Source organism: Ochotona curzoniae, unplaced genomic scaffold, assembly GCF_017591425.1.
Source record: "Ochotona curzoniae isolate NIBS_2020 unplaced genomic scaffold, NIBS_Ocur_1.0 contig_3520, whole genome shotgun sequence".
In the NCBI taxonomy this organism is placed as follows: Eukaryota; Metazoa; Chordata; class Mammalia; order Lagomorpha; family Ochotonidae; genus Ochotona; species Ochotona curzoniae.
This window is the reverse complement of record NW_024465894.1, coordinates 4,569-31,536: the sequence shown is the minus strand read 5'-3', so window position 1 is coordinate 31,536 and position 26,968 is coordinate 4,569. Positions and strand designations below refer to the sequence as shown.

Sequence of the window (26,968 nt, the reverse complement as noted above, 5' to 3'; positions counted from 1 at the left end):
GCAGCAAACACTGGCCAGCGTGTCTGCTCCAACCCAGGGCCGGGGTGGGGAGCAGCTAGCTCACAGTGCATAGCACCCAGCAGCTGGGGCAAGCGCTCACAACACACAGAAACACGCACAACACAGACACATCTGACACACAGACACACACAGCACAGAGAAACTGACAATATGAACATACACACACAGTACACACAGAAATCCACAATATGAACAAACACATACACATACAATACACCTAGACAGCACACACACACACAGAAACCCACAATATGAACAGACACACAGCACATCCAGACATGCACACACATAGTAAAGACACATATAGACACACACAAACACGCACGGCACAGACACACAAGCTTGGGACCCTGGGGCAAATGTGCCCTTTTCCTGCCCATCAATCCCTCTGCCACTTCTCTGCATAGACTTTTCGCTTGTGCATCCTGGTACACACGGCGAACCATCAATTAACTGTCTTAACATGGAAGACAAGGAGGGAGGAGTACGAGCTCAACAGGCTTCTGACGGAAAGAATCCGTTTCTCTGTTGACTCGCAGTTTAGCACACACAGGGGATGCCAACCAGTGTGGTCAAGAGCTGAGCATCGGGAATCTGTCACATGCCATGCTTCGTGTTTGCCAACAAACTATAAACCCAACCAATAAATACTCTCCCTGAAATGCCCAGGCCCAGGGAGGGTTGTGGCCCATGCTACTGAAGAAGAAAAAGACAGGAGAGTCAGGGCCCCAGCAAATGGTCCTGGCACTCCTCCCACAGGGCCACCGTCTGCCCAAACCACCTCATTCTCTCCACTGACACAGGAGTGGCCACCCTCCTGTGACTGTTCTGTTTGCAACTGGAAGCTGCCTGAACACAACAGGCTAAGAAATGCCATCAGCAAGTCAGGTTGCTTGGTTGGGCAGCTGTCCTTGGGATAGCTTCTAGAACCTTCTGCGGTGATCCAAGTTCTGTGGGCCCTGCACTCCTGCCACTCCCCACCATGTTGCCTCTCTCTGACCTCAGGGAGCCACATGCTCAGCCAAACCCCTTCCCAGGAGTCTGTGGGTGTCCCACCAGCGCCCAGCCCCAGAAGCTTCTGGAGCATTCAGCATGTTCACCTCTTCCTACTGAGGGTGAGGACTCCTGGGGCTTTGTCCCTCCAGCTTCAGCTGCATGCAGGTCGCAGCCTGGCCCAGGGAGGACTGGACAGCCAGGTACTAGCTTCTCGGGCCATTGCCATAACACACGTCCCCCTCAAGTCAACGCTCACCCTCTTCCCTTCCCCACCAAACTCTGGCTTTGGGGGTGCACCCAGGCAAACACTCCCTCCTTCCCTCAGGTTTAGCTGGGACTAGGAACGAGAACACCTCTCTGCCTCCCTCCAGCCATGCTTCTGTTTATGAGATAAGGACACTCCAAGAATTGGGGTCAAGAAGACAGATCTGCGACAACCTAACCATTTCCACCCACTGGCTTTATTGTGACATTTAGTACAGGAACGTCTAACGTCAGCCTTCCCTTAGAGCAGAGAAAATGTGCCCCTGGCTGCACCCGCTTCCTTTCTTGCCTGCTGGAGGCCTTGGCTGAGGGGTGCTTTTCACTCTGGGACTAGTCCATGCACAGCTCTGCGCTGCACAGCCAGTGGCCACAGCCGTGCAATCTGCCTGGTCAACCGGGAAGTCTTCCTGCTCCACGTGGCCCGCAGCAGCTTGTAGGGTGTTGCCCGGGGGACACCACCCACAGCACAAACCAGATGCAAAGTGGTGGAGGCTCCTGTTCCTTAACATTCTCACGCACGCAGTTGCAGGGCGGTGGGCAGGCCTTGTGGAGGCAGGTGGTCAGCTAGCTCCTGGCCCAAGCAGGTGGTGGGGGCACCAGGCCATGGGAGACATTGGACAAGGGCCCCAGAAGGATGGGGAAGATGCGGTCCCCTCAGGTCTGCCCCCTCCCCCGGGCAGTGTGGGGCCTAGTGGCAACCACAGGCCTGCACCACCATGTTTCTGTATTTCTTCAGGATGACATTGGAGCTGTCGTTGAAGTAGAGGACGGAGATGGCGTTGAGCTGGGTGGGCGTGCAGCAGGGCTTGGGCACTGTGTCCAGGTTGATGAAGTGGACCTGGAACATGGTGGACATAGGGCGAGCCATGCTTACAGCTAGTGCACATAAACCGCAGGTGACACAGATGGCACACTACGGGAGCTGAGTGGGGGTGCTGGCTGCTTCAGAGGGGAAGGGGCCAAAGCAGTCGGGCAAGTCGGACCCAGTGGCTTCCCTCAGGCGGTGTTCCTGACCCTTGCCCACTACGACAGGTACAGAAGGCGGCACAGAGGCAAGCAAACTCAGATGTTTGCAGGGGTCACGCGAGCGCCACTGGGAGCCAATAAGCTGTCCCTGTGGGGACAGGTTGCTTCTTAGGTCCTCCAGGTGTGGAGGTGGGGAGGCCACGACTGAAGGAGGGGTGAATATGCCCCTCAGCCAAAGACAATGGACCCCACACTGACACAGAGCAGGGCCCACCCCTCCCATGAGCTCCTAGGAGCTCAGGGAGCTGTTTAGCTTCTTTTGCAACAAGAACTCCAGTCAAGACCATATTCACCTTTATGCCAATTAATGCATAAAATGTGATTTTTAAAAAAAAAATCGTGCAAGGATGCCCATGAAATTCACACAGCAGCCTCGGGTCAGCTGTCAATCTAACCTTCCTCCCTCCATGGAGGCACATCCAAGGGGCTCTGCAGCCCAGCCCACGCTCAGCTGACCCCTTGCCACCTACCAGGGTCTGCACGATGGCGTGGTTGGTGGCGTTCATGTAGGAGTTCAGTGGGAAGGTGCTCTCCTCCTCGCAGTAGTAGGCGGCGTAGCCCTCAGGCGCGATGATCCAGTCCTGCAGCAGGCAGAACAGTGTGAGGCCCATCGCAGGCCCTGCCCCGCACAAGGGGCCCTCACCATTACCATCCCCCTGTGGCCAGGCACCACCATGCAGGCCCAACATCAGAGGGCAAAGGTTCAGCCACACCTGCTGAGCAAGGGATCCAGCACAAGCAGAATACAGTAACGAACAAAGCAGATGTGCCATGGTGGCCCCCTCGTGCTGTGGCTCCTGTCAGCACCACAGGCAGGGCTCGGCGTGGGACTGGAACCAGTGGCTTCTACCAGGCAGGACACGCCAGCCCGCACAAGACACCCCTTACCTGCCAGCCCAGGTCGCGGAAGCTGACATACAGCACATGCTTCTTACATGCCTGCCTCTGGTCACTGCTGCTGTTTTCTGAGGACGAGGCCAAGAAGCAGAACCCAAGGAGGAAAAAGACACAGGTCAGGCCCCCTCTGTGCAACAGCCCTCCTGGGAAGGCAGCTTCAGACCAATGCCCAGCCTAGTGCCTGCCCTGCTCGCACCGAGTCCTGGCTCACAGCCCCTCCTGGTCCTCCTGTGGGTGTCTGTGAAATGCACACGTGTCGGAATGTCGTCACCTGCCCAGATTTGCTCTCCACCCACGTGCCCGCCCACTGCTGGCAGCAGGGGCGCTGCTGGCAGGGATCAGCCCCTGCTCCCCCTGCCTGGTGCCCCCCAGGCCACCCCCTGTGGGAGTACAATGCCACTGAGCTAGACAAACACTCCTGAGGTCTCTCTGAGGGATGATGAGGGACACCCTGGGGTCTTCCAGCGGGGACACGGGCTGTCAGTGTTTAGGTCCGGGACTGCACAGCTGCAAACCTGCTGTGATCCCTGCCTCTTCCACACACACAAATCTGTGTGCATATGGACACACAGCATAGTAACTGCCATTGGCTTCTCCCTTACCCACCTGAAATGCCCTCAGCTGTCCCTGCCCATCATCTCTGCATGTCTGCATCAGGCAGCAGTCAAGCCTTCCTTCCAAGGCCACCTCTGCCAACAGGCCTTGTGATGTCACCATTGGCTGCCACAAGCCTGGTGTGCCCCCTTGTCGGCGACATGAACATACAGGCACACAGTGGCAAGGGCAAGGCTGGTCTCTGGCCATGCTAACAGCCGCTAATGCAGGGCGGGCTGGGGCTGAGGGCAGAGGCACACAGAGGCTAGCCCTGCCCACCAGCCCTGCCAGGTGTACCCAGCTACCCTGACTTCTCTCGGGGAGTGTGGGGGTGGCCTCCTGGCAGCCTCTTCCCCTCCCCGGGACAATGTCAGAGCCTCAGACCTAAGCCGTGAGCCCATTCCCTGCCACTGGAGACCCAGGGCAGGGCAGGCGGCCCACTGTACAGCAGGGGAATGGGGCTGTGGGCAACAGTGCCTGCAGGGATTGGTGTGATGGCATAGCAAATTAAACCTATGCCTGCAATGCTGGCATCCCATATGGGTATGGGTTCTAGTCCTGACTGCTCCATTTCCAGTCCAGCTCTCTTCTAATGGCCTGGGATAGCAGTAGAGGAACCCTAACCCTAACCTTTGGTCCCTGTACCCACGTGGAAGAAGCCCTTGGTTCCCAGGTTTGGATCAGCTTAGCCCTTTCCTTTGCAGTCATTTGAAGACTGAACCAGCAGATGGAAGATCTCGCTGTCTCTCCCTCCCTCTCTATAACTCTTTCAAATTGATATCTTTTTAAAACAAAGATTTATTTATTGTTATTAGAAAGACAGATTTAGAGAGAGGAGAGACAGAAAGATTCAGACCGCACGTTGGATGGGAGATGGAGCAGCCAGGACACAAATTGGTGTCTCTGTGGGATACTGGAGCTTGGAGGTGGAGAATTAGTCAGTTGAACCACTGGGCAGGTCCTTGAAATAAATAAATCTTAAAAAACAAAACAAGCAAACAATCTACAGTTCCCACAGTCCTGAAAAAGCTGCTCACTCGGTGTGAGGAAGTTACAACGGGAGGAGGGTGCACAGGGGTTGGTCGAGCAGGGACAGCCCACCCCAGGGCCCGGCTCAGGTACCCAAGTGTCTCCCACACCCAGTCTAGAAGCGTTGCAAGGCTCAACGTCCAAGCCGAGGCCCAGCAGCCTGGGGCAGAGAACAGCCCACAAAGCTGCTTGCAGACCTGCTGGGAGCCTGGACGTTACCACCCAGCCCTTCCAGGCCTCGGCTCGTGGCTGTCCCAGCAGAACCAGGCTGGAACGCCTGTGTCTCTGTGGGCTCATGCCCATGGCAAAGCAGGGAAAGGGAGCTGGCACAAGCCTCCTCGGTCCCCACCCACAACAGAGAACAGGTGAGCAGGAAGTGAAGCCAGAGGCTGCTTCCTTCACCTCCCTCCAAGCCCTGCCAGAGCAAGTCCCTGCCTGCACTGGGCCTGTGCTGCCGCCCCCGCGCTCAACTGGCTGGCCTGCTGGCCACAAGGACTTTGGCTCCAACGGGAGGCAAGGGCCACAGTTTCTGGAGCCTGAGCCATCACATGAGTGGTTCTGAGGTAGGGCCGGGGTGAGGGTGGCAGCACAGGCTGGGACACGTGTCCCCTGCGCGTCACAGACACCACCAAGCCAGTGATGTCAACCTGTGTAGCCCTGCGGCAGGATTCCTGGCGGTCACGTGACCTGGGAGCACTTCAAATGGCACAAGCACCTGTGTGCACCCTCCCACGCAGGCAAGGCCTGGCTAAGCCCAGCCCAGGGCCTCGGCCTCAGCACTGCCCTAAGAAAGCAAACTTCCAGGTGGGCTTTAGAACATGCAGCAGGGCCAGGAAGCAGACCCGCCCAGCAAAGAGGCAGATGCCAGGCAAAGTGGTGAGGGTCCCAGCTGGGAGCTATACAGATGCAGCCCTTTGCCCCTCATTCCCTTGCGAGAGTGCCAGGACCCAGGAGAGACCTGGCTGCAGTGGAATTAGCCGGCACTTGCGACTGGTACCTCTGTCAAAGCCCTGGCTTGGAGTTGCCCTGCATCTGCTCTGCTCCCACTATTCCCACTCGGAGCCCTGCAGGACAGGAATCTAACCGCGACAAAGTTCAGACCCAAGACGTGTGGGCGCTTTCTGTGGAGTGAAGTGGCCAGGCCCCAAGAGGAAGCCTGGTTCCACCCACCCTTCCAAGTCCCCTCCCTGGTCTCAGCCTTTGTGGCTTCCTCCCCTCCCCCAATGGTGACAGGAATCCTTCCTCTGCACCATGAACCTCTGCCCCTCGGACCCCACCTTCCTGAGCACTGCCCTCATGGTGCCCACCTCTCTGTTCACGTCCCACAGGAAGCTGCAGTCCCCAGAGGGGCCCATACCCCAGATGCTGTCCTGGTTCAGGGCCAAGTGAGTAACAGCCCCCGCCCCTCTCTCTGAAACAGCTGCTTCAGCACCCAGGGGTTCAGCACATAGAGGGCTTCCAAGCGCAAACCAGGGCTCGTGTGGGTTTTTATTGTATGGGGTGGGATTTCAGATCCTTTTGAAAAGCCTGAAAACACAAGAGAGTCATCTGCTGGGACAGACCCCCTAGATTACTCCACAGCCTGGAGCCACAGGGACCCCCGCAAGGGGCATTCGGGGCAGCTGACCAACCACAACAGATCTCATTTGCCCTGGGAAAGCTAACTGCACAGAAATTTCATGACAGGGGAGGTGGCAGGAGTCTGGGGACTGTCGCTGCCACTTCCGCCGCCCCGCCGTGCCCCAGGCCCATGAGCTGGGAGAGCTAGAGCCAGCACAGGGCCCCCTGTGGCTGGCTAAGCTGGTTGGTGCCCAGACCCACTCTGCCTCGGGTTCAGCTGGAACTCATGGGCAGGACTAGGATCTGCCTCTGAACCCACCCAAGGCCTGGGCAACACTGGGTGACAGCAGTGTCAGGGGGTTCAGGGGAGAGAGCCTGCCCACCTTCCTCATCTGGAGGACCTCATGATCGCCTCAGCCAGCAGAGCAGCACCCCGCACTCTCACATCTCTGATCACGGGGAGGAACTGTGCTCTCCGAGAAAGGTACCAGACTCCAGGATCGTCTGGATCTGCCTGGGTGACCAGAGCTGATTTCAAGGTCAGCTGAAAGACAACTCCACAGGCAGCATTAACTGCCTTGCCCGGTACAGCAGTGTGTTCACGGGCTCCACAGACGAGCACAGAGACACAACTCAGCGCTGTTATTCTGGTTGTTCTCACACAACTTCCCAGGAATTAGGACCAAGAGCCCCAGGTGGCCATTCCCTGAACTAGGGGTGAGGGATGTGTAGAGCCACACGCAGGACAGCCTTGATCCAGCTGCTCGTCTGTGAAGTCCCCTGGGAAGCGGACTGCAGGGAGGCAATAATCTACTGAAAGCCTTATCTCCAGTCCCCTGGAAGAATCAAATGCATCTCGGACAAATGGGGGCACTGACCCTTACAGAGCAGGACAGACAGGTGCTGGGGGAAGAGGCCTCAGCTGACCCTGGTGCAGGAAGGCTGTACCCATACCTTGGCCCCCAAACTCAAGATCTGAATGCAACCTAGCAACCTCAGTCTACCAGGGGTATCCAAGTGCCCAACTGGTCTGCTGGGGAAGGACCACACCCCGCCAAGCCTCCGCAGAATCAGGGTTGTAGGGAGGCTGGTGGACTGCCCGGGCTCGGGGCACCCATCCCGAGCCGCTGCAGGCTTGCTCTGTGCTCTCGGACCAGCTCCCTGCACCCTCTGTACAACAGGAGACTCAAGAACTGCAGAGCCTGGCTCACATGGCGGTGCAGTGTATCAGACTGCCGTCAGTGACAACGGTATCCATACTGGAGCATAGGTTCAACTCCTGGCAGCTCCATGTCCAGTCTAACGTCCTGTTAATGTGCATGGGAAAGCACCAGAGGACGAAGTCCTTGGTCTCCTGCCCACCCACATAAGGCCCCAATTGCAATGGGTGCAACCATGTAGAAAGTGAAATGGTGTGTGTGTGTCTGTGTGTGCTCCTTTTTTATGGTTACTCTGCCTTCCAAATAAATCAAATCTTGCAAAAGAAAGAACTACAGGGTGCACATGCTGCCAAGCTCTGCCTGTGTTTATCCTGGAACTGTGTGCAATGAGAAGTTACCTTTCTAAATTTGAAAATTACAGTAAAGCAAACCTTCACATATTCCCCCAAAACAGGTACCAGAAAGCCCTCCCAGCCATACTTAGCAGGTGCCGGAATCTGCCACAGGTGTCAGCTGCTTCGCAAGCCCCTTCTTCCTCCCAAGGCATCCCACTGCCATCTCCCCACACAGGCCTCCTTCACATCGTGTGGCCAACACATGATCGAGGGTTTACTCCTTGTGTTTCAAATGAGTGCGCTGTTTCTACAGAATGAAGATGGTGAGCTCTGAGCAGGAGGGGCAGCAGCTCTGGGGAGCCCCTGCACAGATTTCCAAGCCCTCCTCCTCCAGGCGTCGCAGGGAGTTGTGTCATACCCGCCACATTGGTCACCCTCAGGACCTCCTGGTTCTTGGGTGGCTTGGAGCAGTTCTGGCTGTGCTGCTTGCCCCCTGTGGAGCAGATGCTTCGCAAGTGGACCGCCATGGCCATGAAGAACGCCACCATGAAAGACTGATTGTTCTGGTTCCCCTGCCGCCCGATCAGGCCTGCCAACTTGGGGTTGATGCTCTGCCCTAGAGCGGAAACAGTTAAGAGCAACAAAAAGCAGTTAGGGGAAGGCTGTACACACCTCACCACACGTCCACACATGCACACTGGCCACCCAGCAGGGCCAGGAGCTGCTGAAGGCACATGGAATGCAGCTGACCACAGAACAAGAAACAACAATTCTCCAGGCTCCCATGCTTCCGGCAGGGATCCCACAAAGACACAAATGTGTGCAGCGCAACACAGAACTAGGGAGGGACAGGGAGCCACACCGAGCCAGACAGTCTTGAACTGGTGAGATCCAAGTCTAACCCACCTCATTTCAAAGCGTGGGACATAACCCTGCTTCATGCCAAGGAAGGCGGGGACCATGGCTAAGGACCCAGCTGACCACACAGGGGCCTTGTGAGCACTCGAGGCTGGGGAAGAGTGAGGAGGCAGAGGGGGCAGAGGAGTGATGGGGGCAAGGAAGGCAGCTGGCAGGGGCAGTCTCAGACCCAGCAGGTATCTCCTGAGGGTTGTTAACTGGCTTGGTTCATATCCCTAGAACCCACGTCTACCCAGAGCCCCAGGATGTGTCTTGATGAAGAAATTGAGCCTCTGGCTATCAGAAGTATAGCCAATCGCATGCTGTAGTCATGCATCCTGCCACTGGGACTTGGGACGTGACTTCCCAAGGATGCTGCGAGGGCAGGGACCACCTCTGGCTGTCCCCTGGAGATGGATAGCAAGAGTTGAGTCGGAAGTAGGGAGATGAGACCCCATGGTACCGGAGCAAGGCTGGCATGAAGTCAAAGAGAAATGATCACAGTGCCTTTAGAAATACACCTTGAGACTTTATTCTGCCATTAACTCTCAGTTTAGATGTGTGCCCTTCACCCAGTGAAGTCCTGGGCAACCAAAGGACAACTGACATAGCCCTGAACAGGCCCAGGATGACTTTTGGGTGGATTTTGAAAGGAAATTGATCAGATTTGCAGAGAGGGTCCCATGGAACTGAGAAAGGGGCCGGGGTATAGGGAGGAGAGTTGACCAAGGTGGGGAAGTAAATCATCCAACCAAGTCCACGTTGGTTCAGCAGCCATAGTTGGAAATACCTCTCTGACGCCCAGGGACCCTGGCAGGGCATCCAGAGCCCGTGCTTGGCAGGCCTGCGGAAGCAGTAAGCAGGTCCCAGGCCATCCTTCCTGGGCTCCAAAGCCTACATCTGTCACAGGGCAAATGCAGCTGCCAGCAGTGCTCCAGAAAAGCCAGCTTGGGGCAGTGGTCTGGCCAGAGCAACGTGCACATGGGTGTCCCCAGGGAGATGGGGTTTGAAGATGGGAGGCTGAGCAGGCTTATATGGGAGGAGCAGGTCGCTGGACAGGCAGTTGAGGGAGGGGTCCAGGTGTCTCAGATGTCAGGGAGGTCAGGCCAACATGGCCACAACTGCACAGCAGTGCCCAGTACTAAAAGACCAGGATGGAGGAAGGGGGACATCAGGAGAATGTAGGGTCTCAGAGACCAAGGAGGCAGTGGAAGAAACAGTCTATGCCGTGTTCTGCCAGTGACACCAAGAAGGGACTCTGTCCATCTGTCCACAGATTCAGCCATTTGTCCATCCATCTACCCACCTGTCCATCTTTCCATCCACCCCCATCTCTCCATTCATCTATCCATTTACCCATCTGACCTCCCATCCATCCATCCCTTTGACGATGATGAGCTATTGGAAAACATGTTTCATATTATGTCGAGGAGTATTCCAAAGTCTGCCCCTCACAACAGAACAAGCCCAGAGAGGCTGAGCGACCCATCAACCCAGTGAGAAGCAACAAGCAGAATCCGAGACCAGACCAGGCTAACTGAGCCAGGCTGTCTAACCACTACAGTCAGGACATCCTGGCTCAGGGAGCGGGGCCAGCAAATAGGGCTGGTGGCCTGTAGCAGCCATGACTTGTGGGGGGGGGAGCCACATCTGGAACCAACTTCACCTGAGCCCCCCAGATGGGCCAGAAGTCAAGACAGCCAGCCTCCAAGACCAGTGTCACACTGGGGCTTCACCTCCATTTTTCACCAATTAACATTTAAAACAAATTCCCCCCTGCTTTGCTATTTTCCCTGTTAGCATTGGGCTTTCCTGCATTCTTGTGTGGGGTTTCTTTGAGTTAATCAGTCCATAATTTGCACGATTCTATAAAAGAACCCATTAAAGCTGAGCCCCAGGAATTGTGTTTCTGCCTGGAAGGCTTTTAGGGTAAAATAAAATTGCCTGGCCTGGAAGCCTGATGCTGATCCAGAAACTGGAGAGCCCAGCTCTGCCAACAGCCCCTCTGCACCTCTGGGCCAGGGTGTCTACCTTGCTCTCGCAGTAGCTGGGACAACCACGTCCAGGGAAGGAAGAGAATATCGAGGTGCAAACCTGCACCTGTTACTGGGTGTGTGGCCTGAGAGAGGTGAGGCTGCCAACAGTGCCCCAGTGTCCTCATCTGGTAACTGGGGATGCAGCTATTCCCTTCTGACTGAGTAGCCAGCCCCAATGTCCCACAGGCAGCTCTGCCCCAGCCTTCCAGGTGACGCCGGGGGCTCTGGATGATGACCTACTAAATGCATTGCCAACAGCCAACCATCCTGTGCTCAACCCAGCTGTTGGCAATGCCCACGTTGCCACGTACCCCGAGCCGAGCGGAGGGACTAGGGTTATGAGACAGACAAGACAGACAACACACACAACACACAGAGGCTCATTCTTGTGAAGTGAAGCCCTTTATTCAAAGTCAAACTGCTCTTTTATAGTCTATTTGGTCCCTCCCAGCACTTTCCCAATGCTTAAGCAACACCTAAGCTCCCCCGAGGATGTGCAAAAAGGGGAAGCAGGAAGGAGGGAAATTGCAGTCAAGCCAGGGGCTAAATGTATCAGGCCATGATTGCCCTTCCTGTTACACCTTGAGAACCAAGCTAAGCTGTGGAGTTAACCCTTGGGAGACTGGGGCCTACACCCAGCTCCGGAGGGTGCACATCCCAGCACTTCACTCTCAAAAAAGCAGCAAGACTCTGGGGGACTGAGACCTCTAGCCAGCCAGCAGCAGAGGCAGGACATGAATGCTGTCCTGTGGAGCACCAGCACCCATGCCCCAGCCAGCCTGCTGCAGGGCTCTGAGCATGCCCAGGCCTCCTCCTGGACCGCCTTGCATGCCTACAGACATAGTTGGAGCCAAGCAGGGTGGAAGGCTGTTCAACGTGGGACAGGAGCCACTCATGAGCACCAAGCCACAGTGAACTGGCAAGCTGAGGGCCACAAGGACGGTTCTCTCCCAGGACCAGCCCTCTTTTCTGCCTGGCTGTCCTCAGAAGTTCAAATACTCAACCACAGTTATTGGAATGATATGGAGAAAAGACGTTGAGCTGGGTAAGCCCCTGCCCTCAACTCGAGGTTTCTCCCGTAGTGTTGGAGGTTATGTGGCCTTGTGGCTGCAAACAGGAATCCCCCACTCAGAACCCATTTTGGGGAACAGCCCCTTGTACATGCCTGGACACTGGGAGTGGACACAGAATTCACAGCACAGTGCAGAACAAAACCAGTGGCAGCAGAAGATCAAACCCAGCACATGGCCTTAGGAATTCATCCACCCCGTGCAGCTGGCACCCACATGCAAGCATGGGTAATTCCACATGAAATTGTTTGTGATGTGCACATGGGCTGATCCCCCCATCAACCAGACACATGGCCACCTCCAGCCTAAAGGCTGCCCTCGCCAATTTTACCCCAAGTTCGAACAAGTCGAGTTCAGAGCTAGCAGAAACTGAGCAAGCCAGGGTTCTGGGGAGGATGAGGGACAGGAAATCCCTGCATGGGCTGCAGAGGAGCAGAGCACACAGTACCCAGTGCCTGTGTGGAGGGCCAGACAACTTCAGCTCTAGTCCGCCTGTGCAGTCATTTAATCTGAGTACTTGTCTTTCACATGAGTCATAGCAAGGGTAGAGGTAACATGGTGTAAGGCATAGTACTGAGAGAGTGTACTGATTAGCCTAAGGAGTAAGACAAAACATACAAAATGTACAACTTTGGAAAGCTGGGAAAGTTTTACATGGTAGCTGAGAGTAAGCTTTAAAAAAAAATCTGAAGATTTTCCCAATTGCCAAATTTTATGAATAAAAAAAAAAGGATACCAAGCTGAAATCTGAATTTTAGCTAAATAAAGGTTTGCAATAAATGGGATATAGTTAAAATGAGCAATTACCTGTATTCTAATATTGTAATTTAAGGCGGGTGTTGTGACTTAGCAAGTCACCACTTGGATTACCCACTCCCCACACTGGAGTCTTGGCTCCCCTGCTAATGCACGTGGGAAGGCAGCAGACGGCCCAGGTGCTGGGGTCCCTGTTACCCCTGTGGAGTCCCAGCTGCAATGCTAAGCTCCCAGCTCCAGCCCGGCCCTGGCCTGGCTGCTGGAACACAGCATGTGTTATGACCCTATTTCTTGGGGAATATATGTGTATATATATGTGATTCTTTCAAATAAGAAACTCTTAAGAAATAATACTTTATATCTAGCTGGCGTATTTTATTTGCTAAGGAATTCTCCTTAGGGTAGGGACAGATGGGTTGGGCTGGGGGCGGGGGAGCCCTCTGCTCCTGGAGTGGGGTGGCACTGTCTAGTCTGATGTATGGGCAAGTTGGGTCATCAGTTCCTTCTTTGGTGGGATTCTTGACTTTCCTGCCAGATTGCCTGATAGGATTAACGTTCATTTTTCTGCCTTTTACATTTTAGCTCTTAAATGAACACACAATGAAGCAAGGCATGCAAGCCCACGTCAGCACAGGTGCAGACTTGCGCAAGCACCATTGCCATCAGGCACTGGGCAGCTCCTACACCCCCAAACAATTGCTCCGTGCTGGCTTTTCAACCAGGGAGGGCGTGTTCCCCAGGTGGCAGTGCCTGGAGACAGTTCAGGTGACTGCTGCTGGGTAGCCGTGTCTGGCACTGAGCAAGTTGAAGCCAGGGAAGTCCTAAGCATCCAACAACACACAGAGCGGCCCTCCCTGTCACGCAGGGTGTGTCCTGATGGAGAAGCTGTGCTTGGCAGTCATGCCTTGTCCAGATGCCAGCCTCAGGCACACCCAGCTGACATCCCCACAGCTGTGCATCTTCTGAACACTCCAGTGTCGTTTGTCTAAGTCTGCACCTTGTCCCTCCTTTTCCAGCTTGAGTGATGGCTCTGGGATGGGACCATGTGGTGACATGTCAGTCATGCTTGTTGAATACTGAGTGGACTCCCAGGGATGTGAAAAATCTGTGTTTCCTGGAGAAGGACATTTGGCTGTGTCCAGTCTGGGTGGCTGAGGAAGTGCTCAAAAACATTTTCTATGGGGCTCTGGTTATTTTCCTGATGTGGCACAAGTAAGCCACCCTTTGTACACTTGTGCTGCTCAGTCACTGCTGTGGCTTCAGAGCCATCTGTTCAAGAGCCTGGAGAGGCCCTGGAAACCACCTGATGGGGCCCTGCCTTGAGGCCCAAGTAGGGGAGAGTTGAATGAGGCAGGTGCGCCAGGTGCATACCTGGCAGGCAGGCCCCGCCTCCAGCTCCCCAGGCTTCCATCCGCCCTCGGAGACCGTGCAGCAGACTCCTTCCACTTTGGGAACAGCCCATTCCAAGTCCCACAGGATACTCAGTTGAAGGCAGGTGCACAAAGACACAAGCTTTCTTCCTCCTGCCTCTTCCTTGCCTGGACACCTGGGGCCAGCTACTTGGCCGACTGCAGCATGATAAGCTCCAGACCTAAGTTCAGCACAAGATGACGGAGCCACAGCAGGCAAGTCCTGACCTCCACTGACCCTGCAGCCCAGTGGTGAGCAAACCACGGCCCGCAGGTCATGTCCAGACCCCTGCCTGCTTCTGCAAATGAAGCCTTCCTAAAATACAGCCCAGGCATGACCATCTGCATTTTGATGCAAAAAGACAGGAGTTGGGGTGGTTTTAAGATGGCCGACGTAGGAGGAAGGCTGTGAGGGAGCGTCCAATGAGAGAGGGATAGAGCGCTACAGAAGCAGCAAAGAGGAACAGCAGGGAACCGCAGGGAGAGGTCCGTGAAGCTCCCTGGGACAGTGTGGAGCCAAAAAGATCCACACAACTTGGAAGAACAACGAGAACGGAGCAGGGCAAAGGTAGAGAAACCGACATCCCACTCCAGACCTGCTGAGTCACTTTTGAAAACGGCCTGACGGGAAACGCGGCCAGCTCGGAGACAGGGAAATCGGAGGGATCGTCGCTGGCGGAGAGCAGCAGAGGCAGACTGCAACAGCCGGACGTTTGGTGAGCAAAGGGTTAACATAACAGCCTCCGCATTCCTCACCACCTGCTGAGGTTCCAGCCTCTGAGAACGCGGGGCAGGCAGCCTGAAACTGTCAGGTCTGTGCCTTGGGAACTACGCATAGTGGTGTTGGTGGCTGAGGGGGCCCCGGGAAGGCGCCTCAGATGTTCCTGTGCTGAGGGGGCCAGTGCGTCTCGGTGTGCAGAGGCTGCTGGCGAGGGTCTGGAGACCCCCACACCCTACCTGGTGGGTGCGTGAGAACACCAGAAGGCCTCTGAATGCTGCCCCGAGTGGGCTGGGCGGTCCCGCCTGCAGCAGCCGCCTCCACAGCGCAGCTGTCAGGTGTCAGGAGGGCTCTGAGTTTTGGGAAGTGTAACGCTGTGTGTCTCTGACACGCAGGTACCACTCCCATAGTGTGAACTGCTCACTTCTCGCCTCCCACCCCGCAGTTCTGAGCGTGGGTGACCCACCAGGAGAGCTCTGAAAACTCCTGCACCACACTGACACGGTGCGAACCTGCCGTGAAATCATTATAACAGGGCGCCTGGGCCACTCCTCCGCTAAGGGCCTGTGTGGGGGAGCCACACGGGAGCAGGGGCTCTGAACACCCACACACCACGAGTGGTGGATTCACTGCACAAGAGCCACGCCTGGAAAGTGCCTCACCCACAGTCCCGTGTGTGGGAGACGCACCAGGTGGGCTCTGAAAAACCCTGCAGTCCCTGACACGGAGAACGCAGGGAGAAAGCACATAAAACCTTCTACGCCCTGTGGATTCCCGCACAGGGGGCACACCCAGAGAGCGCCTCCATACCTCCACGCCCTGGGGTGTCACACCTGTAGAAGAGGTGCCCAGAGTGTTCCTGGAATCCACTGGGCCCCCAAGGTGGTGCTCTACAGCCCCGGGCCCTGAGAACGCACCAACGGTGCCTTGAAAATTACCACGCCCGGCAACACCACGCCTGCAGGCTCCAATCTCTACAGGAAAGCACCTGACAGCCCCTCAACACACGTGTCCATTTGCCTCACCAGAATACACCAACGCAATGGGAAAAACCACCAGAAAGAGTTGTGCTCCAGATGAAAGAGCCAGCACCCCACCAAACAAGGGCCAAAAGCCATTATCAATATTGGCGATACGAGATGAAGACATGGAAGTGTTACCAGCAAAGGAATTGATGAAAATAATGCTAAAATTTCTCAGAGACGTGGACACAAAGCTGGAAGACCTCCAGAACCGCATAATCACTGAAATACAACAAATCAAAACCAAACTGGATGCCGAAGATAATAAAATTGAAAGTCTCATCAACAGAATAAATGCGGCAGAGGAAAGGATCTCTGAAACAGAAGACACACAAAATGAAGGTGCCCAGCGAATTAAACAGCTGGAGACAAACCTCAGCAAAACTAATAAAATGATGCAAGAGATGAAGGATTACCTTAGAAAATTGAATATTCGGATCATCGGCCTCCCCGAGGGAGTAGAAAGAGAATCTGGGATGCAAGCAGTGCTTGATGAAATTATACAGGAAAATTTCCAAAACACTTGGAACACGAACCCACCCCGCATACAGGATGGACAGAGAACTCCCAACAGACATGATCCAAAGAGATCTTCACCCAGACACACGGTGCTCAAGTTCTACTCCAATGAAGACAAAGAAGGAATCCTGAGACAAGTACGAAGTAGAGAAAAGATCACATACAGGGGAAAACCCATCAGAATCACTGCTGACTTCTCCGAAGAGACCCTACAAGCAAGGAGAGAATGGACAAAGATCTTCCAAGTCCTGAAACAAAACAACTGTCAACCAAAAATAATCTACCCAGCAAAGATCTCATTTGTATTTGAGAACGAAATCAGATACTTCAATAGCAAAGAAAAACTAGAAGAATATGTCTACACAAAACCAGCCCTGCAAAGTCTCCTTAGAAATGCGCTAGTCCCGGACAAAAAGGAGGCAAATCACAAACAAAGTTGGCAAATAAGAAGGTCTCCAAACTAAAGGCCGCACAAACAAGACAATTACATAGGCAACAACACACACACAACACAATCACATGGCAGGGCAAAATTGCAACCTCTCAATTTTAACTCTCAACACAAATGGTCTAAATTCACCAATCAAAAGACAGAGATTAATAGAATGGATCATCAAACAAGACCCAACCATCTGTTGCCTACAAGAAACGCATCTAACCAGAAAGGATGCAAAGAAACTGAAAGTGAAGGGATGGAAAAAGATATTTCACGCTAATAGACGAGAAAAAAAAGCTGGGGTAGCTATCCTAATTTCAGACGAGATAGATTTCATTCTAACTAACATCAAAAGAGACAGGGAAGGCCATTTTATACTGGTGAAAGGAATGATCCATCAAGAAGCAATCACCATCATTAATGTTTATGCACCGAATCTTAATGCACCTAGTTACGTAAAGCAATTACTTACAGACTTAAGGGAAGACATAGACACCCGCACAATTCTTGTAGGCGATCTCAACACACCTCTAACAACAATGGACCGGTCTACGAAACAAAAACTCAACAAAGAAACAACAGAGCTCACACAAACAATAGAACAACTGGACTTAGTAGACATATATAGAACTTTTTATCCTAAGGCCACAGATTATACATTCTTCTCAGCGGTGCATGGCACCTTCTCCAGAATCGACCACATGATAGGACATAAAGCGAATCTAAACAACTTCCAAAACATTAGTATCATACCATGTACCCTCTCAGACCACCATGGGATGAAACTGGAAATCAACAACTCAAAACTCCCCAGGAAGTATAGGCACTCTTGGAAATTGAACAATATGCTATTAAACGAACATTGGGTCAGAGAAGAAATCAAAGATGAGATCAAAAAATTTATGGAAACCAATGAAAACTCTGATACAACATTCCAAAACTTGTGGGACACCGCCAAAGCAGTGCTACGAGGTAGATTCATTGCAATCGGAGCGCATGTCAAGGCCCAAGAAAGACGCCAAATACAGGAACTAACCTCACACCTCCAGGATCTGGAAAAACAGCAGCAGAAGAGTCCCACGCACAATAGGAAACAAGAAATCATCAAAACAAGGGAGGAGATAAACCAAATAGAAATCAAAAAAACTATACATAAAATCAACAAATCAAAAAGTTGGTTTTTTGAGAAAATAAACAAAATAGACACTCCACTGGCCCGATTGACCAAAAAAAAAAAAAAAAAAACAAGAGAAAGTGAGAATCAATAGCATTAAAGATGACAAAGGCAACATAACAACAGACACTGCAACCATTAAGAAAATAATTAGAAATTACTACAAAGAACTGTACTCCCACAAATTTGAGGACCACCAAGAAATAGAAAAGTTCTTGGACTCCCACCACTTACCAAAACTCAGTCCGGAGGCAACTGCAGAATTAAATAAACCCATAACCGAGGTAGAGATTGAAACAGTCATCAAGGATCTCCCAACGAAAAAAAGCCCAGGCCCAGACGGCTTCACTACAGAATTCTAGAAAACATTCTGAACAGAACTAACCCCAATCCTCTACAAGCTCTTCAAAACAATAGAGGAGGAAGCAACCCTCCCAAACTCATTCTATGAAGCCAACATCACCTTAATCCCAAAACCGGACAGAGAACCATCAGAGAAGGAAAACGACAGACCTATTTCTCTGATGAACATTGATGCTAAAATTCTCAACAAAATCCTAGCCAATAGAATTCAAAAAATCATCAGACAGATCATTCATCCGGATCAAGTAGGATTCATCCCTGGAATGCAGGGATGGTTCAACATTCGGAAATCCATAAATGTTATAAACCATATCCAAAAACTGCAAAACAAGAACCACATAATAGTTTCAATAGATGCAGAAAAAGCTTTTGCCAAAATCCAACAGCTCTTCATGCTAAAAACTCTAGCCAAAGTAGGCATAGATGGGAAAATCCACAACATAATCAAAGCAATTTATGAAAAACCCAATGCCAGTATCATACTGAATGGAGAAAAGCTAGAACCCTTCCCACTGAGATCTGGAACAAGACAAGGGTGCCCGCTATCACCACTGCTATTCAACATAGTCCTAGAGGTACTTGCAGAGGCCATAAGACAAGAAAAAGAAATCAAAGGCATGCGTATAGGAAACGAAGAAGTCAAGCTTTCACTATATGCAGATGACATAATCCTATACATAGAAAAACCAGGAGACTCAATACAGAAACTGCTAGAACTTATACGAGAGTTTGGCAGAGTGGCGGGGTACAAAATTAACGAACGAAAATCAATAGCCATAGTGTACGCAAATAACACCAAGATGGAAGAAGATCTAACCAACAGGATACCATTCAAAATAGCAGAGAGAAGTATGAAGTATTTGGGAATAAATCTAACCAAAAGCGTAGGAGACCTATTCGAAGAAAACTACAAACTATTTAAAAAGGAAATTGAACAAAACCTCAAAAGATGGAATAACATCCCGTGCTCCTGGATAGGCAAAATCAATATCATTAAAATGTCTATACTACCACAAGCAATATACATTTTCAACGCAATTCCAATCAAATTGCCCAAAACATTCTTCACGGAACTGGATACAATGATTCAAAAGTTCATCTGGAAACACAAAATACCACGAATAGCTAGAACCATCCTGAAGAATAAGAAATTAGCAGGGGGAATCACAATCCCGGACCTCTGGACATACTATAGAGCAGTGGTTATCAAAACAGCCTGGTACTGGCACAAAGACAGAAAGGAAGATCAATGGAATAGAATAGAAGCACCAAAAGGGAACCCACACAAATACAGCCAATTAATCTTTGACAAAAAGACCAATGACAGCTCAAGCAAGTGGGAAGGCCTCTTTAGTAAATGTTGTTGGGACAACTGGCTGATAGCCTGTAGAAACAAAAAAATAGACCCACATCTATCACCATACACTAAGATCCAATCTACATGGATAAAAGACCTAAACCTACATCCAGAAACCTTCAAACTCTTGCAAGAAAATGTAGGAAATACCCTGCAAGACCTAGGAGTAGGTCCCGACTTTCTAAGAAGGACACCAAAAGCAATAGCAGTTGAGAACAGAATAAACAAATGGGACCTCATCAAACTAAGAAGCTTCTGTACAGCAAGGGAAACAATCAACAAAGTAAAAAAGCAACCCACAGAGTGGGAGAAGATCTTTGCACACGATATAGGCGATAGGGGGCTAATTTCCAGGATATACAAAGAACTTCAAAACAACCAAAAAACCAAAACAAACAAGCCACTCAAGAAATGGGCACGGGAAATGGGCAAACATTTCACAAAGGAACAAGTCCAAATGGCAAACAAACATATGAAAAAATGTTCCAGCTCCCTAGCAATAAGGGAAATCCAAATTAAAACATCGATGAGGTACCACCTAACACCAGTAAGATTGGCCCACATAAACAAGAACACCAACGACGCTTGCTGGCGAGGATGCAGGGAAAAGGGAACCCTACTCCACTGCTGGTGGAGCTGCAAATTGGTACAGCCTTTATGGAAATCAGTCTGGAGAACACTCAAACAACTCAAAATCTGCATACCATATGACCCAGCAATAGCACTCCTAGGAATATATCCAAAACACCTGTTTTACGACAAACCAACATGCATCCCTATGTTCATAGCAGCACAATCAGTAATTGCAAAAACATGGAAGCAACCGAAATGCCCATCAGCAGAAGATTGGATAAGAAAGCTTTGGTTCATCTACTGCATGGAATACTACTCAGCTATTAAAAAAAACAAAATGCAGTTCTTTGTGGCTAAATGGGCACAACTGGAAACTATAATGCTAAGGGAAATGAGCGAATCCCAAAAGATTAGATACCACATGTTTGCCTTGATTTAACCTGTAATTTTTTGTTTGGTTGTTTGTTATTTTTTGAACCTGTCATTGATACTGTCTCAACCCAGATGTTTCGAAGAATGGAACTTGCATTATTTTTAACATATTGTTTACCCAATACTATGTCAATTAATTCCATAATGTTGTATATTGATACTGAGGCCTTGTTGGGGCTTTTAACTGACCGGATCTTTACTCTGTTAGACCTATCTTCAGACCATAGAAGGTGTCCCCAAGAGGCCACTGAACTTATCTGGACAATAAGACGCTGAACTTTATGCTAGGCATGTGTTTGCAAGCAATGAATCTCAACTGAACTTGAACTATGGTTATGCAACAAGGTGGAGGAATCCACCATGGGGGGAGGGGTATGGGAGGGGTGGGGGGGAATCCCCAGCGCCTATAAAACTGTACTACATAATACAATGTAAGCAACAATAAAAAAAAATTTTTTTTAAAAAAAGACATGAGTTGTACAAGTGAGTGTCAGCCCATCTACCAAGATACCATGTGGTTATGCTCCACATCAGCTGCCATTGTGTTCAGTTTGTAACAAAAACGAATAACCCGATAGGAGCTTGCCCCATGCCAGATGCCTGTCCCATGCCCTGCCCGTCACTGTAACCTCCCCAGGAGGAGTGACAGCACTGCACCTGGAAGTGATGGCACAAGTATGAAGTCAAGCACCCTGGCCAGCTGGGTCACAGGGCAGGCACAGAGCCCACCTATCTAATCACTGCACCATCACTAGTGAGTCTAGCCAGATGTCAGCAGAAAGGATCTCAAGACTCAGCATGCATGCCCAGGTATGGATGCAGGGCCTCTGGGTGCTGAAAATAGCAAGGATACCCAGAGGTGGATACAGGAAAGGCCTTCCGAGGGCCAGGGGAGCGTGCAGATGCAAGTGCCAGAAGGTAAGCTGGGGACAGGGGCGGCTGGTACATGGAGACCCCAATGTCACCCCCAGGTGGTCTCAGCAGAATCAGCTTACCCAGCCCAGTGGGGCTCAGTGAACCCTGGAAAGGCACTGAGAGCAGAGAAGGGACAGAAACCGCCCACAGAGCGTGCAGCCTCTCGGCTTTCTTGCGGCTTCTTTGTTTTCCAGGCCCGGGGCCATTGGCTGCCCCTTGGAGGCCCACAGTGCAAGAATGTTCCTCATTAATTGCGGAAAACACATGCTTTCCAGCCACTTCTCTTGATGGACCCAGGCCGAGGGACAAGCGAGGACGCTGTTAATAGTCATGACATCTGCATGGCCTCCAACGCCCAGAACGGGCCTCATGCTTACCACCGTTGCCCACCAGCCCTGGCAGGATCAAACCTTGCTGCTAGTCACAGGCCCTCTCACTCCATCTCTGGCCTCTGGACAAACAGGATGTGAGGCAATCACGGTGGCCAAGGCACCTGGGAGGCAGCGGCATCGTGGACGGGCTTGCTGGCCAGGCGGCTTTACAGGCTGTTTCCGTAGGCGCCACAGGGCAGAGCCTGACCTCCCCGGCTGCTGGGCAGGGCACCATGCTGAGACAGTCCACAGCCTCTGAGCCTCGAAACACAGTGCAATCCCACCCATTGAATCCAGGGTGGTCAAGAAGTGGGACAAGCCCTCTCTCATGGAGAGATGCTTGTGGGGGTTCTCTGCACACAGACCCCCACCAAACACACGTGCATCTGCTGTCCAGGATGGGATGTGAGAGAAGGTGCCATAGCCTTGCAGTAAGGACAGGTTGAATAAGGAGCTGTGACGGGGCAGCCGAAGTCAGGCCCAGACAAGTAGGGCTGATGGACGTGGCTTTCTTCTGAGATCGGGGGAGAAGGACCCAGTGAACCAGGGTAAGATGCTGGAGTCGAGGTCCTGGCAGCAAACAACTTGTGCGTGTCACGGCCGCGAGGGCAGGGAAGAAGAGGAGGGTGGCCCAGGATACGGATGTGATCATCAGCAGGACAGCGACAAGCGCCTCCCATTCTCCCAGCACCTGACAGGACCCCACCCTGCCCCGCAACCTGGGCACAGCAAGTCTATTCTCCCTTTCAGCTATTGCAGCACCTGTTACAGACCCTGTCCACAGCAGGTGCACACAGGTTCTTGTGCAGGGGATGCTTCCAGAGAGGGCAAAGAGACCCCGTGAGCTGTGTCAGACCCTGAGATGTGGTGCCGGGGTCAGCCCCGTCCTTGTTTCCTTTCCCAGAAAGTAGGGTCCAGGGCCAAAAACCTATAGAAATGTGTTGGTGTCCCTTAAAATCAGAGGACAAACAAAACAAAACAAAAACAAAAACAAAAACAAAAACAAAAACAAAACCTCAGTATCAAAGGAAATGAACTACCAATCCAGCCAGGATCCTGTCCATCTCTGAACCAACACAGGTGTAAAAGATGCCATTCCAATCCTCTTACTGCAGTGAGAAGGCCCTGGGGTTTTCCAAGGTCCGTGCTGCAGGAAACCACCTCCCAGGGCAGGGGAAGGATCCACAGGTCCTGGGCTCCCCAAGCTAACAGTCCCACCCTGAGTTTGAGTTCCCTGCAGAGGGAGGGACTGGGGCCAGACTTTTCCCCAGAGCCAGGAGCTCATCAGCTCCCTGGAGTGCAACCTCAGAGATGTGACAGCATGCAGGCAGCAAGGGGTCATATGGGGACCACACAGCAACCCCAGCAGTGATGTCAAGAGGGTGGACAGTATGCCAGGCCTGGGGCCTGGCGCCTTCTGAAAAGTCATCCTCTCTACCTGCGCTGGTGCCCCTCTCCACCCCCTGGGCAGCTTTCTCCTCGCCCTGAGTCCCCAGCACCCATGTGGGGTGCAGGACACAGCTGCCCCTGCGGCTCAGCCATGAGCTGCCTGTCCTTCAATCTTCCTTAACAAGAGATGTGCTGACAGCGGGCCGCCCCATCCCTGGGGAGATGATGAACCACAGGTGCTGTGGAGTTTCCGGGGTCCCTGCCTCCCCCATCATGGGGGCACAGGGAGCCAGGGCGGAAGCCAGCTGTGCTGCAGGGGTGAGTCACAGGAGGGCCGCAGGTGGGAAGAAGGAAGGCACGTACGCCTCCCACACTTCCCAGGTGGTCTCGGGAGGGCACCTCTGACCCTGAGACCTCCCGCCAGGGCCAGATGAAAAGGAAAGGAGGGTTCCGTGGGGCCCTGGAGCTTTGAGGCCGCAGGAAAGTAGGCCTCATGGAAAGTCAGGCCTCCCAAGCATGGTATGCATGCCCACTGGCTAGGATGAAGGCAGCTGGCCTAGACAGCCATCATGCATGCACCCATTGCCTGGGTGGGGAAATGAGGACCCTACAGGAGTCAGACCCCATGTCCCTGCAGCCACCTGAGGACCCCTCTGCCTGGGGGAACAATGTAGCCCAGTGGCTACGAGGGGCTGCCCAGGGTAAGGCTCCTTGCACCCTGGAGAGGACCACAGCTCCAGTGCTGTTGCCCCAAGGGTGTTGAGGCCGCAATGCTGAGTTAGTCCTGGAAGGAGGGCCTCAGCAGGGACTGGGCCTCTGCAGTCAGTCCAGCTTGGCGCATCATCGGTGTGTTCCAAGCTGTGCGATGACCTTGACCTTCCCAGCATAGCCAGCATCTCTCCCTGGGAGGCATCTAATGGGAGAATCTAGAGGGCATCCGTCAGCTCAGGTGCCACCAACTTGCCAACAGGGACCGCCAACACCAGGCTCAGCTTTGCCAGAGTTGTCCCTGGCCAGGCCCCAGGTATCCATGAAGCTCACATGTTTCTGGGCTCTGTGTCAGTGTCCAGGCATGCTCTGTGCACCTCCAGGGCAGGATCCGTGCTCAAGAACCAAATGGGGGAAAGCAAAGCTTCCAGAGCCTTCCGTGCAGGCTCACTGTGTCTCTACTCATCCCCAGGGAATGGAAACCTCTTTCAGCTGTGCAGTCCAATCACTCAGGGGGTGGTCCCTTCCCAATCCAGGCCTCCTGGGCATGCACAGTCCCTGGACATGCTAGGTCCCCAGAGACAGCACCCACACCCAACCCTGGTGCCCTAACCAGGAATGAAAGAGACAGGGGCATGTCATGGGTATCTTCCACCTAGCATGGAAGCCTTGCCCTCATACCAGACAGTGTGCCACGGAGCATGGAGAGGGATCCCCAGGAGTTTCTGCCACCCTCCATCCCCAGGGTGTTGATGACAGTATCTACCTGCCAAGTGGACACAAGAGGAGACAGTGATGACGGCACACTGAGTCCCACAGCCAGCACAGGCTGGGCATTGCTGCAGTGCACCTGCCCAAGCTGGGACTGGAACCTGGGCATCTGCTTCCGAACTGGGCTCTGACCCCTAGCCAGTGCTGCCTCGACAGACACCAAGCCCTGTCCACAGCCTCGGGGGAAACAGAAGCTGGAAGCAAAGGGGCTCATGGATGGGTTTAGGGGAGGAAGAAGACAGCAGGCCTGACACCAAGAGGAACTAGCCATAGAAACCAGGCTTGCCCGAGCCAGCGGGCATGCAGGACAGACATGAAGGCCCCGCCAAGGTCAGGTTGGAGGCCAGAAGCCACAGGTCACTGACAGTAACACTCAAGCTCACCGGTTACAGAACTTCATTTTTAGTTCTTCCCAATATTTCCTGCAGGTGCCTTGAAGAAGAAGCAATTGCAGGACTGTGTAGCACCTGCTAACTCAGGCTCCTCCACCCACTGTTCCACAACAGTCACAACAGAAGGTGGACAAGGAAAAGCTCTTATGGGGCCCAGCGCAGTAGCCTAGTGGCTAAAGTCCTCTCCTTGAATGTGCCAAGATCCCATATGGGTGCCAATTTGTGTCTGGCAGTCCCACTTCCCAATCAGCTCTCTGCTTGTGGCCTGGGGAAGCAGATGAGGATGGCCCAAAGCCTTGGGATCCTGCACCTGCGTGGGAGACCCAGAAGAAGCTCCTGGCTTTGGATTGGCTCAGCTCCAGCCATTAGGGCCATTTGAGGAGTAAACCAGCAGCTGGAAGATCTTTCTGTCTCTCCTTTTCTCTGTCTTTGAAAATTAAAGCCTTTTTCTTTTTAAAGGCTCTGATAAGTCCTGCAGAGACCTGTTTAGTTTACAAGCCTTGGCATTCTTCATGCTGACATGACCACGAGGCCTTTCCTTGTCCCTGGAGTACCTACTGACATGGCATGGAGCACAGTTTGAGAAAGTCTGGCCTACAGTAGTGGCCACCAACTTCCTGTAAATCTATTTCCAAAAATAACTCATATTTTTCAGTTTGGCGGGGCATGGGGTCTCTGTTATCATTCCTCAACTCTATTTAGAAAAAAGCATTTATCCCTAGATGGAATGTTAACAAGTGAGCGTGGCTGCGTGCCACTGGCACATCATGTGTGGAAGCCGAATTGTGAATGCCATGCCATGCTACATATGATGATAGCATTCTTCCAATTTTTTCCATGAAACAGTTCTTCCCACAGACAAAATCAAAACAAACAGGTGAGGGGCTGGTGCTGTGACCTCGAAGGTTAAGCTTCTGCCTGTTTGAGTGTCACTGCTCTGCTTCCCCAGCTGCCTGCCAAGGCAGCTCCCTGGGAAGGCGGTACAGGATGGTCCATGTGACTGGACACCTGCCACCCATGTGGGACACCTGAGCTCCAGGCTTTAGCCAGGCCCAGCTCAAGCTAATACAGCCATGTGGGCCATGTGGGGAGTGTACCAACAGATGCAAGATATCTTTCTCTGTTTCTCTTTCTTTCTGTTATTCTGCCTTTCAAATAAATAAATAAATCTTAAAAAAAAAAAGGAGTCTGTACCAGGACCCCAGGGGCTCCACCTCACACAGATCAGGTCAAGGGAGATTAGACCTTGAACCAGCAAGGCGGAGTGAAAGGACCCTCAGGTATTGCTGGGTGTTCTTGTGAGTGCGTGAGCACACGCTGTGTGCATGTGTGCGCAAATGAACAGCCCCAAGAGGGCAAACTGACAAACTTTTTGTAGCCTCAAGCAGGCAACACTTCCAGAACCTGATCTGAGTTTGAAAAGCTGCCGATGACCCAGATTTGCTGCTGTGGCTGGGAGACACCTGGAGCTAGGGGGAAGGTGCTGTCCAAAGACTTGTGAGTGGGTGTCAGTTCCGAGGGGCCAGGGCAGGATGCTTGCAGGGAAACAGGCAGACACACAGCCGAGATCCTCCTGACGTGCAGTGGCATGAGTGCAGGCCAGTCAGTGGTGGCACTGCCAGGGACTCACCATCCAAATTTCCACTGAAAGCTGCAGGCCCAGATTGTGGCGTGGGTTGACCACCCAGTGGTTGCTGGTGGCCGTGATGTCGAACACCAGCCACCCCTCCTCCGAGGCCCAGAGTGTGCGGCCGTTGAGCAGGAAGAGGTCTGAATCC

The 26,968-nt window shown here is 52.6% G+C and overlaps 1 protein-coding gene across 1 annotated transcript; it reads right to left on the bottom strand.

Annotated features, from left to right (window-relative positions):
* Positions 1 to 1,969: 1,969 nt before the first annotated feature.
* On the bottom strand, positions 1,970 to 26,968 carry LOC121157191 (bone morphogenetic protein 7-like; the record flags this gene model as incomplete). The annotated part of the gene is made up of 6 exons (XM_040981228.1): positions 1,970 to 2,119; positions 2,778 to 2,888; positions 3,196 to 3,272; positions 8,301 to 8,498; positions 19,415 to 19,418; positions 26,821 to 26,968. Coding segments are annotated over 6 exons (688 nt in total), but the record flags the coding sequence as incomplete, so codon positions are not given.